Source organism: Wolffia australiana, chromosome 1 (genome assembly GCF_029677425.1).
Source record: "Wolffia australiana isolate 7733 chromosome 1, ASM2967742v1".
NCBI lineage: Eukaryota > Viridiplantae > Streptophyta > Magnoliopsida > Alismatales > Araceae > Wolffia > Wolffia australiana.
This window is the reverse complement of record NC_135835.1, coordinates 28,449,873-28,466,310: the sequence shown is the minus strand read 5'-3', so window position 1 is coordinate 28,466,310 and position 16,438 is coordinate 28,449,873. Positions and strand designations below refer to the sequence as shown.

The following is a 16,438-nucleotide window of genomic DNA, read 5'->3' as shown; positions in this document are numbered from 1 at the left end:
ACCTCCTCCCTTGTGCCCTTGTTTCTTGTTTTCTTTTCTTCTTTTTATTTATAATTTCCTCTTTAATCTTGTAATGAGGGGGCCCATTATGTAAGGGCCCTTAATGGACCCTCTCTTTCCCCCCCTTGTTGACCCAATTGGGGGCCCATTGACCTCTCCCCTTTATAAGGGAAGAGGGGGCGCCCTAAACGTTCAGACCAGGAACAAGTGGAAATTTCATCGTTGAATTCTCTCTTCGTCTCCCTCCCTCTTTAGAGAAGAAGACAGAGGTGGGAGGATCTGAGGAGGTTGAAGAAGTTAGGAGAGGGGTTTTGCCTGGCCGCAGGTCACCCTTATCTCTTAATCGTTTAGGGTGTATTCTGATCGGACCGCTGAAGAATGTTGGTTCCTTGAGCAAGCAACAATCGTACACAACTGTCGATGAGCCAAGCATCGAATTGGGAAACTCTCCAACCTGCAGATGGATTTTCCCCTTAAATTTCGTGGAAGGGGCATCCAATCGTCCTATTGGGACAAGTAAATTGACATCAAGCAGGCCACGGTGATTTGCGATATCGGACATTCATTCTGTTGGATCGAGTGGACCTGCTGGTGTGTAAAAGGTGCCCGATTAGTCCTTTTCGGTTTTCCTTCTTGCAACCTTGATGGAAACCCAGTTGATCAAACGGTGACCTGCGCACGGGAACGCTGAACAGGCTGAAGATTCAACCGTTTTCTCATTCTGATATTCACCCTCCCGTGGTCCAGAGTCCTCACTTGAGGCAGGTCAATTGCTGTTCGAGAGGAACAGGATGGATATCGACATCGAGGATCTCTGAATTGCCTCATCCCAGCGTCCATACCCACGGCTGTGGCTGACACTGGACACAGTGGTTGTGGTTGCCCTCTCTGGGACGACAGTCTAGGTGACGTGGATCTCGTGCGAGGCTCTCCACCCACCGGGTGTTCGACCCTACCTCCTTGGAACTAATACAATACCAGCCAACTCATCTAATCGCGCAGGGGAATTACTATCTACATGAATGTTGTTCCTCAGAGCCATGTGAACTCGACCGATCACCCGCCCCACGACACCCGCCATCTCAGCAACTGGGATTTCTACCTCGAAGGGAATTCCCCATTGCTCCCGCTCGTCACAGCCACCCATTCCTTTGTTGATAGTGCGTCACCCCAGGAACCGTCGACCAGAGTTGGTGGAAGGCTTGAGCCAAGGTCGCCGCGTCTAACTCCTCCTCTCTCCTCCGACCTTTTTACGTATAGGTCCAGCACTATCGTTGCTCGTCAAGCCGCCGTTTGCTCTCCGGCGTCTCTCCGCTCCACCCTCTCTGAATCGCCTCCGATGTCGACGAAATTCTGCACCACGAGTCACACAGACGAGGTAAGCCATCCTCTCCAGACGCTCATTTATTTACCTTTTGCAGTATACTTTTGTCTCGACTCCATCGCTCTCGGGCTAGGTAGGTGAGAGAGACAAATTGAGAGAAAACTATGACTCTGTGAGTGTCTTATCTGTACAGACGAGTACGTCCATTATGTGCAAGCCCTACCGATAGAATCCGTTTGGCCGTAAATGCCTTTGTCGCTCCGACGAGATACGAGAGGCCACCGTCGCTGCCACCCAGCGACCCCGTCCTAGCTTGGAGCTCGGTGCCTCCCTCGAGTCGGGGCCTGCACGTACGACACGTAGGGCATTCACTCATCTTCGCATCGTAGTTACATCGACCCGTTAGGGTTATCCGTCGGACGATGACACTGTCGACGTTCGATACTACCATCCTTTATCGGCGCTGAACCATCATATTAGGTGTCAACCGGACGATGTCCTAGACAACGTCCGACATCACTCTAATTCCATAACCTTCCTCACTACGTCTCGTCCCTTCATCTTCGTCATGTACCATCTTCAAACCCTCTTATCCTTTAATAAAACCTAGTTTAAATACTAACCCTAATTTAGATATTTCGTCTTATAATTCCCGCTTCTTCATCCTCTTTTCTTATCATCACTTTTTCAATCTTCCTCAATCCCACTCTCTCATTTTCACTAGCTTTGTTCACGTTCCACTGTCTACCATTCGTGGTATTATACATCTTATTATCATTAATTAGTTATAATCCCCATCTCATCTTACGTTCTTGATCTTCTCACTACCTCTTACCCTACAAGTGATCTTTCTCGTTGTCCTAAAATCACCACACTAAGAGAGTTCTTTCCTCAAGATCTGTTCCCTGTGGAGACGACCCATACGCGTCCACTCTCTAGTACATTCATGTGACATTGGTTTTAAATTTTATTAATTAAACTCAAATCAACAATGACATAATTTACCCTGATTTTGTGTTTATCACTAATACACCCACGCAGATACCGGAATATTTTACCATGTGGGATGTCGCACTAGAGCACACTAAGAGGGATGGTCTGATCATGGGCATTGGGCAGTTGTGTAATCAGTGCACAATGGAGTTATAATGTTTTAACCACCCTTTGTACAATTCACTTAGCATATCTCCTCCCACCTCTACGGCCAGGAGGTGGAGAAATGTGTAGTTTTGATAAGGTATTCATAAAAATCTGGATATTAAATAAATAACTCACGTGAATGATTGAGCTAGAGGCTTACTTAGGGGTCAAGGTTGGGTTTCGAAACCCATAAATGTACAAATGTTCTTTGAGTTTTTCCGACACCAGCTGGCCCTCCTGTGCCGGACACCCGCACCGAACAGTGCTCCTCGGGGGAACAGGTTTGGTAGTGGGTGGTTTGGACTTTCGCCCCCCACCGCACTACTCACCGCCCAAGGGCTTCGGGGTGGTCGAGAATTGGCCACATCGGCCAGCCGATCATCAACGTTGATGCCACACAATGGAGGTGCCAATCCCTAATTGCAAAGAGTTAAATACATAAAAAAATGGAGACATACACAGGCAGAAGAATAATTAAATGTCAACAAGAGGAGGATCCATAGTCTATTGTGGGGTCAGAAGAGAAGAAAAGCAGCGCCACGTGTGAGGTGAGGGACCTACCACGGTGTCAAATTGTTTATTTGTGGTTGATACAGTCTTCTCCCTACCGGCGCTGGCGGTGAAGTCGCAGAGACTTCTCTCTTCCTCCGAACCATGGCGACGCGGCGAGATCTCCGCCGGCTGGCCGATGGGCTCGGTCTCGTTCTACGCGAGGCCGCGCGTGGCTCGCGCCCGGCCGCCGCCGCTCGAACCGGCGAGAGCGGCGTCGGGTCCGCCGTCGCAGAAGTCGTAAAGATTGCATTTTTGAGCGCCACGGACGTCGCCGGGCTCACCAAAGGCCGAATTAGGGCAATTCCCGACGTGGGTCAGCCTCGTTCTTCCGTGGTTTTCTTCTCCTCCGACGAACATTCATCCCTCGGCTCGGCGGAATCCGTCTCAATTTCCGAGCCGGCGCCTTCGCCGTCCGGTCAGGAAGCCGAGCAGTCCACCGCCGGCTCGCCGTCGGATTTCCCTGAAATTATTGCTGCTGTTGAAAGCGACGGCGGAGATGAACCGGCGCCGGCGGTTGTGGAGGTCGGCAGACGTGATCCGGTGGAGGCTGCGGCTGGGCCGGTTGCTCAGCCGAGAGCGCGGCGTCGCCCTCGCGAGAAGAGAGTTCCGTCCACTCCTTTTGGAAGAGCAATTGGGTATGTTTAAATCTATTCTAATTTGATGCTATTCGTGTGTTTGTAGAAATTTTCGTTAATGGTCAGTTTTAGAACTTGATCGAGTGAATTCCGGATAGAACTTCTGCAAGATTGAGGTGCTTTTATGTAGAGTGATTTCAAATTCTTCCATTGAAGAAAGATGACGGTTATGAGGACGTACTCTTCTAGACTATCTGGGTTGGTTGATTTCTTCTGGTTCTTGGTGGGAAAAAGACACTTGGATGAATCAGTTTTCTTCTTGTGTTCTATGAATGTCAGATGACCGCGTTTGAGCGTCTTGTAAACATGAAACCTGCTTGGTGATGCATCTTTGATTCTCTCTTCTTTTGTCTTTGATTCTCTCTTCTTATTGGCGATCAACCGCTGGATTCGGTGTCAATCATGATGATGGGGATGAATGGTGATGACTTGTCATTATTACTGTGATCCGATTTCCAAGAGCCATCATCATCATCGTCATCATCACCATCCTCCATCAGTTGATGACTAATCGTCATCATGGTTATCATCCGGTCCCCAAGAGCTATTATTGTCATCATCATCCGTCAGTTTTTGGACATTCAATGATGCCCAGTCCTCGTCTTTGTGATCCAGTTTTCAAGGGACTTCATCAGCAACGTCATTTTCATCCATTTATTTCCTAGGTAAGATAGAGCAATTAAACACGTCGATGGCATTATCATTGTCATATATTTGTTGATAATGAGTTTTGTCATCGCCAATGTCATTCATCCAAGTACACATGGACGATGAAAGTTATGAGAATTCTTACTAATTGAATGAGAAGTCTTCTGCACAATCTACTGGTTTCTGAGTGTCTATTTAATCTGACCTGAAAAGCTTCATGGCAAAGTCCTTGCTTGTTGCTGGAATTAATTTCGCCGTTCCCTTCTCTCAAAAACTACCAAACAAAATAAAACATTTGTTTTTAAGTGTCCTTATTTGTTTTGTTTCTTCTTCGAATTCCTATTTAATTGGCATTGTTTCCTATGTTTTCTATGTTTCTATGTTGAAAGGTTTGCTGGTTTGGGAGCCGGTCTTGCCTGGGGAACACTACAAGAATCTGCAAAGAGGCTTATGTATGGTACTGATCAGAATGGCACTAATCAGTCAGCAGTCTCGCCATTTCTGTCCGAACAGAATGCAGAGCGTTTGGCTCTGGCACTTTGCAGGATGCGTGGCGCGGCATTGAAGCTGGGGCAGATGCTCAGCATCCAAGATGAGTCTCTTGTTCCTGCACCGGTAATATAAATCTCTGCATTTTTTTCTCTGTTTAAGTTTTTTCTCAGTTTTTGTGCCATTGAACCTATATTTTGGTTTTTAAGAATGCCCAGGAGGATCTCCCTGCCAATTTAACAACGTATCGTATGGCCTCCTTCGAGGAGGGCCACATCTATGTTAAGATCTCGTTGCGGTATGATCGTGTATGAGTAAAGAGAGAGGGATATAGAGAGAAAACTAGAAGAACAATGGTAATGGGCCTGGATTGGCACCTGAATGCACTCTGGGAGGATCTCCAAGTCCATTTAACAACTTCTAGTCCGTCCTCCTTAGGGGTGGGCTTCATCTATTTAAATGGATACTGCACTGAATAAAGGATGACTAAAATACCTTTAATAAGGTTGGGTATCTTAACGACTTCCCTGTTATTTATTCCTTCTTGCCAATTCTGATTTCCAATAGCACTTTAGATTTTTATCAATCGATAATAGATACTATGACCCAAAAACTGACCTGGTTGAAAACTATCTGCCTTTTGAACTGTTTTCGGTATATCAATGTGGTAGAACCTCTAGACCCCAAGATCCAAAATTTTCCGACTCCAATAAACAGCCCGCAATCCAAAAGATAAGTTCTGACAGAAGATAGGGGACAAGTGGGATACAGAAAGAGAGCGAGAAACAGAGCATCATCAGGCCTAAGAGTTGTCCTACTCCAGTTCTCCATGTATCTGATAACTGTGAGGTCAGGAAGGGATAGGATTAGGGTTAGAGTTGGAGGAAAGGGTCCAGGGAAGAAAAAGATAAGAGAAGAGTTAACTATGTTTTGGCATCTGCTCAAAAACCATCCCCCAAACCCCATTGGTTCCTGCACAGTCAACCTCAGGACCTGTCACTAAATGGGCCTGAGTCTGAGTCTTGACTTGGGCCCTTCTTCTTCGTTTACGTTTTAATCTTGGTGTTAACACAATGGAGGCAGGGAAACTTATGTTTTTTCAACGAAATACTGCAGATTTTGGCTGCTTTGGATATTGTCCGGCAGGGTGCCGACGTGATGCCAAGACGCCAGCTTGACAGTGTTCTAAAAGCCGAGTTGGGCCCCGACTGGTCTTCAAAGCTGATAAGTTTTGACTACCAACCATTAGCTGCAGCAAGTATTGGCCAGGTTCATTTTTGTTCTTGTGTCTTTTGTGCCAAAAGTGCTTCTTAAAGAAAGACATATTTCACATTCATTTTATAATGTTTTTTTGAAGAACATTCATTTTTTGCATAACTTCACTGTTTTCCTTTCAAATTCATTTTACCAATTTGAAAGCAAAACAGTGAAATTTATTCTAATATTTCGTTAGCAAGGTTTTTTTCTTTATAGCATCATGATTTCTGTTGGAAGGCAGCATTGACTTAACTTCTTTTTTTTGGTCATCAAAAGGCGTCTGTCCATTCATGTCAACATTTTAACTTTTTTTGAAGAAACTTATGAATATTTAATCTTGAAAAGATATCAAGTGATTTATCTGACCATCAAATTTAAAAAGGCTTTTTTTCGGTTTTACCTTCAGGATCTCTGTTTGGAGGCACCTTTGACTTATCTCATTGTGCGTTTAGTCATAAGAGCGCATCTTAAATCTGAATAGATTCCCGATTAATGCTTAATTTTTCTTAGGAAAAAACTAATCCTATTTGGGGAAGAAGTTTTTTTCTTTTTGTTAAACAATGAAGATTTTATGCTCGGGGGTGCCTTTGGCTTATGATAGAAAATGGCATCCATCTGACTAGTGACGGCTGTTTCTTCTGTGTTTTGGAAATGTATTTGAAAGATTTATTCCACACACGGTGATTAAATATGAAGTCACTTATGGTAAATGAATTTGCACAATTTGGTCTTCAGGTTCATCCAGCGGTCATGAAGGATGGTTTAAAAGTAGCTGTGAAAATTCAATACCCGGGTGTTGCAAACAGCATTGAGAGCGATATCGAAAATGTGAGACTACTTTTGGAGTACACCAACTTAATTCCCGAAGGTCTTTTCCTTGACAGAGCCATCAAGGTATGCCAAAACTTAAACTTGTCTTTCTTGTTGTGAAATAATTGTACCTTTTTCATCTGTACTCTACTTTTCTGAGCTAAACCTAGGTATGATCATCCCATTACATGAAATCCTAGCTACGTTATTCAGGAGTGATTTTTTTTATAGGTTGCCAAAGAGGAGTTAGCAAGGGAATGCGATTACGAGTTAGAAGCGGAGAATCAGCGGCGATTTCGAGAACTGCTGTCTGGGGACGAGGGTTTTTATGTTCCCCGCGTGGTGGATGCTTTCTCTAGTGGGAAAGTACTGACGACTGAACTCGTCTCTGGTAATTGTTGGATTGTCCTTGCATACGGCTTAGCCTAGGTTGGACAGATAGATGATTATGATGATGATAATGAAGATGATTATGGCGATAGCGGATCTTCAAAGCTGGATGATGATGATGAAGACTCTAGGAAATTTGTTATCATCCTGTTGTTACCATGTGTCAATGAACTCATCTCTGAAAAAGCTAGCCTCTACTGTTGATGGATGACAATATTGGTGCAATGGGTTTCTATGTTTTGTCATCATCATCATCATCCCAGGGTGGTGGACGCTTTCTCCAGCAATATGTCATAGCGTAGGGTTAGAAGAAAATGATGAATTGGTCTAGATCATCATCGTTCTGAAATTTCATTTGTGTCATCTGTGTTTTGCTTCAATGAATAACGTTGACTCCAATAAATGATGGATGATGATGACGATGACCCTTGGATCAGTGAATTGTGAGCGAAAATTTCGTCAATGTCATGGTCACCATCCAGTCATCATCCACTTGCCATCCTGGCAAATCTTCTCTGTCAGATCATCCAGCATATGGATCGTCATCTGTGCCTAGATTGAACAAATGGGACAAATGATTCATCAACTGATGGATGATGACGGCCATGACCGTGATGACCTGTGGAAACCAGATGATGATGATGATGATGATCATGTCCATGACCATGATGACTCTCAGAAACCAGATGATGATCATCATGATCATGACCATGACCATGACGACTCTTGGATACGAAGCCCCATCACTGTAGCTCTGTAGTTGTTGATATTCAGAGTTAGGATCATGACTAATCTCTCTGGATCTATGGTGGATCATCTCTCCAGGGGTGCCCATCGATCAGGTGGCACTGCTGGATCAGCATGTTCGCAACCATGTTGGCACAAAATTGCTCGAGCTTACTCTCAAAGAACTTTTTGTCTTCCGGTTCATGCAGGCATGTTCATCAAGAAACTTCAGTAATTTAGTCACAATACTTTCTTGCTCTCTCTCTCTCTCTCTCCACATATCAGCTGTTCATCATAGAGAGCATGATAGAAATTTTACTATAATCAGACGGACCCCAACTGGAGCAATTTCTTGTACGATGAGGGTGCCGGTATGATCAACCTCATCGACTTTGGGGCTGCCCGCGACTATCCAAAACCCTTTGTTGACGACTATCTCCGAATGGTAAGTATCCTGATTATGTTTTTCATAAAAATCATTTTTCAAGGCTGATTATATATTTGCATGATATCATCTTTAAGATATGATTTTCATGATAGAAAAAAAAGATTCAGGTGATTTTACTTTTATATGATATCATAAAAAAATCTGATCTGAAAGAGGGGATCATCTTCATTGTTTGGTAACACCAAGTCATTTTTATTCTTAAAAAGAATTCATCAAAAGAAAGTCCTGACTTATCTTCTAATAGAAAAACGTTCATGTTTTTAGGATCTTTGTGGATTTACCCTTAACATTATGAAGTATTGATTATTATGAAAAATTGAAGGAATGGAATGGCCATATTTTTTAGCATCTTTTTTAACACTGTCAAACGCTGACAATATATCTCATTATGATAAAAACTTCAAGTCCTCATTATCTTCCAAAGGGAAAAAAATGTTTGACTCCATATTTTTATGTATATTTAAGGATCTATTCATATTATCATCAAGTCCCGATAATCTACATAATGAGACAAAGAACTTCAAAACCAGAATTAAGGATTTGTTTTCAAAACATCACGTGCTATGATTATTTTACTATGAGAAAATTTAAACTCCTGATTTTAATCCTCATCTATAGAAAATGATTTTGAAGTCTTGACTGTAATCCTCATTTATGGAAAATAAGCATGTCTTGATTTAATCCTGATGCCTGGAATATTTCTTCATAATAACCAAGTGCTCGTTATCTTTAAAAAATGATACAATATGGATGTTATGAATACATTCCTATTTTTATGGATGTATTCATAACATCATCAAGTCCAGATGCTCTTGAGAACGAGAAAAAAGAAGTTAAAATTCGGATACTATGGGTCGTCACGAAATTTCTCGTAACACCATCAAGTATTGATTATCTTTCCAAAAGAAAAAAAGAATCAAACTTCAGAACCGGGGTTTGAGCGAAGGTTTTCCAACTGCACAGGTGATGGCGTGCGCGGAAAGAGACGAGAAGGCGGTGATAGAGATGTCGCGGCGGCTAGGGTTCTTGACGGGGATGGAGTCGGAGGTGATGCTGGAAGCGCACACTCAGGCGGCGTTCATCGTGGGGCTGCCGTTCGCGGCCAGCGGAGGGTACGATTTCCGCAATTCGAAGATCACGCAGAATATAACCGCGTTGGGAACGACGATGCTGAAGCACCGGCTGACGCCGCCGCCGGACGAGGCTTACAGCCTTCACCGCAAGCTCTCCGGCGCCTTCCTCGCTTGCATCAAGATCGGCGCCGTCGTCCCTTGCCGGGATTTGCTCTTGCAAGTCTACCGCGCTTACTCCTTCTCCGACGACAACGAGGAGATGGTTTCTTCCGCAGCTGGTCTCTCCTGACCGTTATATTCATATTCTTATTTTAACCGTTTGGGTTAATAAGATGTGCCTTAATTTTCTTTAGCTTATTACTTGTTTTTAATCATAAAATGACATTGAATAACTTGGGTTGTTGAAAGAAAGAAAGAAAGATGACATTTCCAATCATTGCAAAAATAGTCAACCTTTCAGTGTATAACAGGCCAAGTAGACATCTGAATGATAATTACAACGTGAGTATCTTTTTCTGGCAGTGGTTTTTTTTTTCCGCAAAAAAATATGGTGCCCGGGTACGGCCAACCCCTCGGGTTATGCCCGTAGACGGATGCAGGCTTGCCGTGCACATCACCCAGAGAGATTTTATTTATTAAATGTGGTGTTCAACAATGTTTATAGGCATCGAGCCGGCATACATGTCCTAATTTGTCCAATCATTGCAAAAATAGTCAACCATTCATTGTATAACAGGCCCAATAATTTATTTCTTGGACTAAAACGGATGACGTTTTTGATTGGACGGGACTGATTACTAAACGGACTTCCATTTCCTTATCCATCCACGGAATTTTGTTTTGTCTATTTCACCATTGGCCATTGTTTTCACAAGTCTGTCATTGTTATCGGTTCCGTTATTTGTCCGTTACAGAAAACAGAATAAATAACAGACAAATGGATGACGAAGTAGATAGAGAGAGAGAGAGAGGGGGAGGGGAGCAATAGAGAGAGAGAGGAGAGGGAACAGTCGAGAGAGAGGGGAAGAGGGAGTGATCGAGAGAGAGAGAGAGAGAAAGAGCGAGGGAGAAAGAGAGCGAACGATAGAGAGAGAGGGAGAGTGAGAAGGAGAGGGAGAGGAAGAGGGAGTGATCGAGAGAGAGAGAGAGAGGAAGAGGGAGTGATAAAGAGAGAAAGAGAGAGGAAGAGGGAGTGATAAAGAGAGAAAGAGAGAGGGAGGGATCGAGATCGAGATCGAGAGAGGGAGAGAGAGAGAGAGAGAGAGAGAGAGAGAGAGAGAGAGAGAGAGAGAGAGAGAGAGAGAGAGAGAGAGGAAGGGGAGTGATCGATCGAGAGTGAGAGAGGAAGAGGGAGCGATCAAGAGAGAGAGAGACAAGGAGATGAAGAAATGTTTCTGTCACCAAAACGTCATCTGTCCGTTTTTTGTCATCTGTTCATCATTTTCTTCATCCATCATCAGTCACCGACTAAAAGCTCTCCGTTCAGTCATCTGTCTGTCGGTCTGGGCGATGACGGATGACGTTTTCTTAAGGATGGACGACGAAACCTCATCCATCATACAGCTCAATAAATAAACCTCATTGAAGTGATACTTACCAAAGTGTAGGATGCATATTCAGCTCCACTCAAGGTGAATTTCATTTTCTAGCAATGGTTATCCATAAACATATAAACCTATGCTTTTACTAGTTTTTGCATTTGATTTTGTTGTGCCATTTATTCATAAATAACCTGCATTTTCAATCATTTGTTATAGTTTGTCAGGAGGATCGTTCCAGCCAATTAAACAACAATGGCTGTTGTGGCTGCTGACAAGGAGGGCTGATGTGGCTTGGTGGATACATCAATTAAGAGTAGACCACAGCTACAATTTAATCGCACTTGTTGATCCTACGCTTTATATGATCGGATGACCAGGGGAAGATCTGTCCATTTCCATGCTACAGTGTCGACCCTATTGACTGGGCAGAAGATTCGGGTGATGAGGAGAGACCACAGGTCATCTAGCTGTCCTTGAATGATCCCTATGATAGGACCACAAGATTGACGGCTAGGGGAGATACTTTCTACGCCTCAAAATTGTCTATCCTCCCCACCAATTTCATAGTCTTCTGACCTACATCAAAGGGGACGATGGGATACCTGCCCAAAGGTTGTCCGACCCAATTGGAGAGGCCGACAGCTCCCAGGAGGCTGATTTGGCTCACGACGGTGCCGTTATCATTCCAGATCATATGAGAGCTATGCCAACATAGTTGCGGATGGTTGAGGCGCACTCCAAAGCCAAGGTGAGGGGAACAGTGTCCCCAACCTCATCCAACCAAATCAGGGCATTTTTGGTTCCATTCTGCCATTTTTGAGTAGAACCTTTACATCCTATTATAGTCTGTAGTTGTGATTTTACCTAAATCTTTTTGTGAATCTCATTTTTCTAGATTGGCCTATTTGAACTCCTTATGGGCAGTGACAAAGTCACCCTATTACTCCCTTATTTTGCTTATAAAAGTTGCAATAAATTATTTATTAATAATATAGATCATATAACCACATTATCTTACTACATTATATTCCATAAGTGTATATTAATAGATATAATTACATATAATTAGTTTTATTAATCCTACTATCTCCCTCTCCCTAACTACCTAATTAATCAGAGCTCTCTAAAACCAAGTAAAATATATTCAGCCCCCTATTTCTATTAGTCTAAAGCTCTTATCATATATATTACTATACATTTCTATCTAATCAATATACCTAAAATTAAAAAATGAATTTTCTTATCCATGTCTATAATCACTTCTCATAACTTGTACATTTATGACTGAAAACTTTTCTTATTGTTAGTACTATTGTGTTTCCTTTTCTTCTTCATTATTTTAAATAACAAATACCATATTCATTGCCTACCTAAGTTCTTATTCACTGACTATGTAGTATATTGGTTACCTATTTTACATAACACAGAGTATTAATCAAATGAAATAACTTTATTATCTGTCTCTTTTCCATTTTTCCATTCTTCCTTTCCCCTCTTAGCGCAACTCCAATCTAGATGCGACCGTGCCGGCATAGCGATGACAATGGATTGTGAACAAAGCGCGTTAATGCAAATGAGAACATTCAAGGTGCAACAATTACGTGTAAACGTCAAGGCTACACATGTGATCAGCTTAACACATCTTAAGAGTATCCAAGAAAACATGAATGTGATTTGATCAAGGCTTTTGTTGGTGTAGTTTTGATTGTGATCCATGTATTCTCCTGCAAGAATTTCATTATTACGTCCCGATAAAGACCATCAAATCCACAAGAGCTCTTCATCAAAACTCAAGAACGATATATTTAAAAAAGTCACAAGCACTCATATGTGTTGTGATGAAAAGATAAAGTAATTTCAATTATTCAAATAAAATTATAAATGGACAGGTCTAAGAACAGGAGGTTCTATAATTGAAGAATGTAAAAAACTAAAACCTAAACTAGATCTCTGTTTTACTAATATCATAAGATATAATTAAAAATGTAAAAGTATATTGCAACTATATGAAAATGGGCGAAGGTTGTACAGTAATATTCCAATTGTTTCTCTAGTTGTAAAAAAAATGTCATCAAATAGAGATTACCTTCCTGAATTATAAATGACACGCGAAATATGGTGATGACACATCTAATTCCAGTCGACAGGCATAGATCCATTTTTACTGGTGGTCCTGATATGATGTATGCTTCAATCGAGGTAGATAAAAGGTATTCAATTTTATATTTTTATGGTATACATATATGAATCTTACGCACCAAACTTTATCCAATATATATATATGTATAAAGAAGGGTTATTACTATGAAACAGCATGAACTTTCAAATTTGTCAGCCAGGCAGCATAAACTTTCTGACATGTTCAAAAAATAGCACGCACCAATAAGAAGACGCCAAGTGGCGTCTTCTTATTTTTTGCCAGCGATGGTCAACTGCTGACGTGGCTTCCACCGTGGTAGCCAGGTGGACTCCACGGTGGCATCCACATCTCCGGCTGCCGCCGCCACCGCCCGTCTCCGGCCGCCGCCGCCGCCGCCCGTCTCCCGCCGCCGCCGCCGCGCGTCTCCGGCTGCCTTCGCCGCGTGTCTCCGGCCGCCGCCGCCGTCCGTCTCTGGCCGCCGCCGCCACCCGTCTCCGGCCGCCGCTGCCGCCTGTCTCCGGCCGCCGCCGTCGCCGCGCGTCTCTATCTCTCTCTCTATCTCTCTCTCTCTCTCTATCTCTCTATCTCTCTATCTCTCTCTCTATCTATCTATCTATCTATCTCACTCTCTCTATCTATCTATCTATCTATCCATCTCTCTTTCTATCTCTCTCTCTCTCTGTATCTTTCTCTCCATGCTACATATTACATGTACCATCCATCTCTCTCTCTTACCCTCTATCGTTATCGATATCGATATTCCCCACTATCAATATTTGATATCGATATCAATATCCAAAAATCGATTTCCGGGAATATCGATATCGATATTGAATATTGATAGTGGGGAATATCGATAACAATAACGGTAGAGGGTAAGAGAGAGAGATGGATGGTACATGTAACATGTAACATGGAGAGAGAGATACAGAGAGAGAGAGAGGAGTGAGCAAACAGAGTGTGTGAGAGAGGAGCGAGAGTGAGAGAGGAGAGAGAGTGTGTGAGAGAGAAGAGAGAGTGTGTAAGAGAGGAGAGAGAGTTGAAAGTGAGTGAGAGAGAAGTGAGAATAGAGAGTGTATGTGAAAGAGAGAGTGGGAGAGAGAGAAATCCGTCGATATCAAGTAATATCGATATCCATATCCAAAAATCGATTTCAGGGAATATCGATAACGATATCGAATACTGATAGTGGGGAATATCGATATCGATAACGGTAGAGGGTAAGAGAGAGAGAGATGGATGGTACATGTAACACGTCATATGGAGAGAGAGATACAGAGAGAGAGATAGAGAGAGAGATAGAAAGAGAGATGGATAGATAGATAGATAGAGAGAGTGAGATAGATAGATAGAGAGATAGAGAGAGAGAGAGATAGAGAGAGAGATAGAGACGGGCGGCGGCGGCGGCGGTCGGAGATGGGTGGCGACGGCGGCTGGAGATGGGTGGCGACGGCGGCTGGAGATGGGCGGCGGCGGCGGCTGGAGACGCGCGGTGGCGGCGGCCAGAGACGCGCGGCGGACGGAGACGGACGGCGGCGGCGGCCGGAGATGTGGATGCCACCGTGGAGTCCACCTGGCTACCACGGTGGAAGCCACGTCAGCAGTTGACCATCGCTGACAAAAAAAAAAAAGAACCCACTTGGCGTCTTCAACTTGGTGTCTTCTTATTTGTGCGTGCTATTTTTTGAACATGTCAGAAGGTTTATGCTGCCTGGCTGACAAATTTGAAAGTTCATGCTGTTTCATAGTAATAACCCTATATAGAAATCAACACAAGCAAAAGAAGCATATGTTTTAAATGGGAAAATCTCTGTATTGCAGCTCAAGAACAGTACAAGCATTTTACATACGAAACTCCCAAATATTCACAACGATTCAGATGATGCAGTTGAAGCATGAATAATGATTTCCTCCTGGAAACAGTCACGAGTGTTTAATCAGTTTAATTCTTCTGTGACGCATGCATAAATCAAAATAAAATGTTTTCAACTCTCTTGTTCGTGCATTGAAGGTAAAATAATACAGGATACTAAGCGATGGTTGTCAACGAATAAATCATAATGAAAGGTCATTATTTTTTACTAAATTAATGTATTTACAAATCCCATGTAATCACGGACTTTTAAGATAATGTTTGACTCTATTCTCTTCCATTACTTGTCGAGGCCTTCCCTAAAGCCTCTACAAAAGGGATTTCCCGTCTTGTGCCTGGAGGACAAGCTCAAAAATGATCATATGCTCAGCTTAAAACGGTGGACTGGAAGTAATCCAGATGTCGAACCGCTCCTGCTAAAGAAACACACCGTTGAACCGTTATAAACAAAACTAACGACCGTTTTTAACCGCCTCAAAATTAGTTTAGAAATCTTGAAGATCCGAGGGTCAGGATCAATACAAGGCCACGGCTCTATCGGAACGTTACAATCCCAAGCCCTACATATACCCATGTAACCCATCTTTGGAATCTCTCTTCAGGGATCCAAAATTATCTCCTACCTTCTTTCTTTCCCTTATTCTTCCTCAATCTCGAATTCATGGTGGTTAACACAGAAGTTGATTGACAAGGTCCGCTGCAGAAGAAGGAGAAGCCCAGCCGGATGATCCTCAACCAATCTTCGTACCCTATACGACGGTCAGGAGCATTCCATGAATGGCAAACGCAAGCGAACCAGCCCATGGTACACGAAGAAGTCGGTCCTTTTTCTTGTCAAGTGTCCTGTAATGATCATCAAGGAGGCGCAAAATGTTGATGATACTAGAACAACGCTCTTGGACCCAGAGCGGATTCGGACGCGAGCCGGAGAAGAGGCAGAAGAAGGGCACGCAGATGGGAGGAGAGTAGAGCCGAGTCTACTCCGTCTCTCCTCATCCTCTCGAAGTCGACGCCCTCGCGCCTGAACATCTCCACCTATTCCTCCCTTCGGTCGTCCGAGGGAGACGCCTCGTTTGCCGGTAAACTCTCTCTCGCTCTCTCTTTCCGGCTCGAGAACTTGCCGTGGCTATCTGGCAGAGAACAACTTGCTGTAGCGATCTCCGGCTGTACGTCCAGCGACTGAAGATCGTTCGATTGGCCTTCTCCTTCTTCAGGCAGATCAACTTCCGCGACTTCAACGCAGTTGACTGGCCCTCTCGAGGTCGCCCTCTGACGAGCGATGGGAGGAATCGGTGGAGATGCTCCGGCGCGAGGGCGTCGACTTCGAGAGGACGAGGAGAGACGGAGTTGACTCCGCGCTGCTCTCCTCCCATCTGCAACCCTTCTTCCTCC

The 16,438-nt window shown here is 43.5% G+C and overlaps 1 protein-coding gene across 1 annotated transcript; it reads left to right on the top strand.

The window, feature by feature from the left end:
• The first annotated feature begins 3,076 nt into the window (after nucleotides 1–3,076).
• Nucleotides 3,077–9,928, top strand: ABC1 (ABC transporter 1). Its single transcript, XM_078588298.1, has 8 exons — nucleotides 3,077–3,651; nucleotides 4,689–4,914; nucleotides 5,905–6,057; nucleotides 6,781–6,939; nucleotides 7,087–7,246; nucleotides 8,071–8,180; nucleotides 8,300–8,416; nucleotides 9,383–9,928. The coding sequence occupies exons 1-8, from the start codon at nucleotides 3,119–3,121 to the stop codon at nucleotides 9,779–9,781; spliced, it is 1,857 nt and encodes a 618-aa protein (XP_078444424.1). The 5' UTR covers nucleotides 3,077–3,118; the 3' UTR covers nucleotides 9,782–9,928.
• Nucleotides 9,929–16,438: the final 6,510 nt, after the last annotated feature.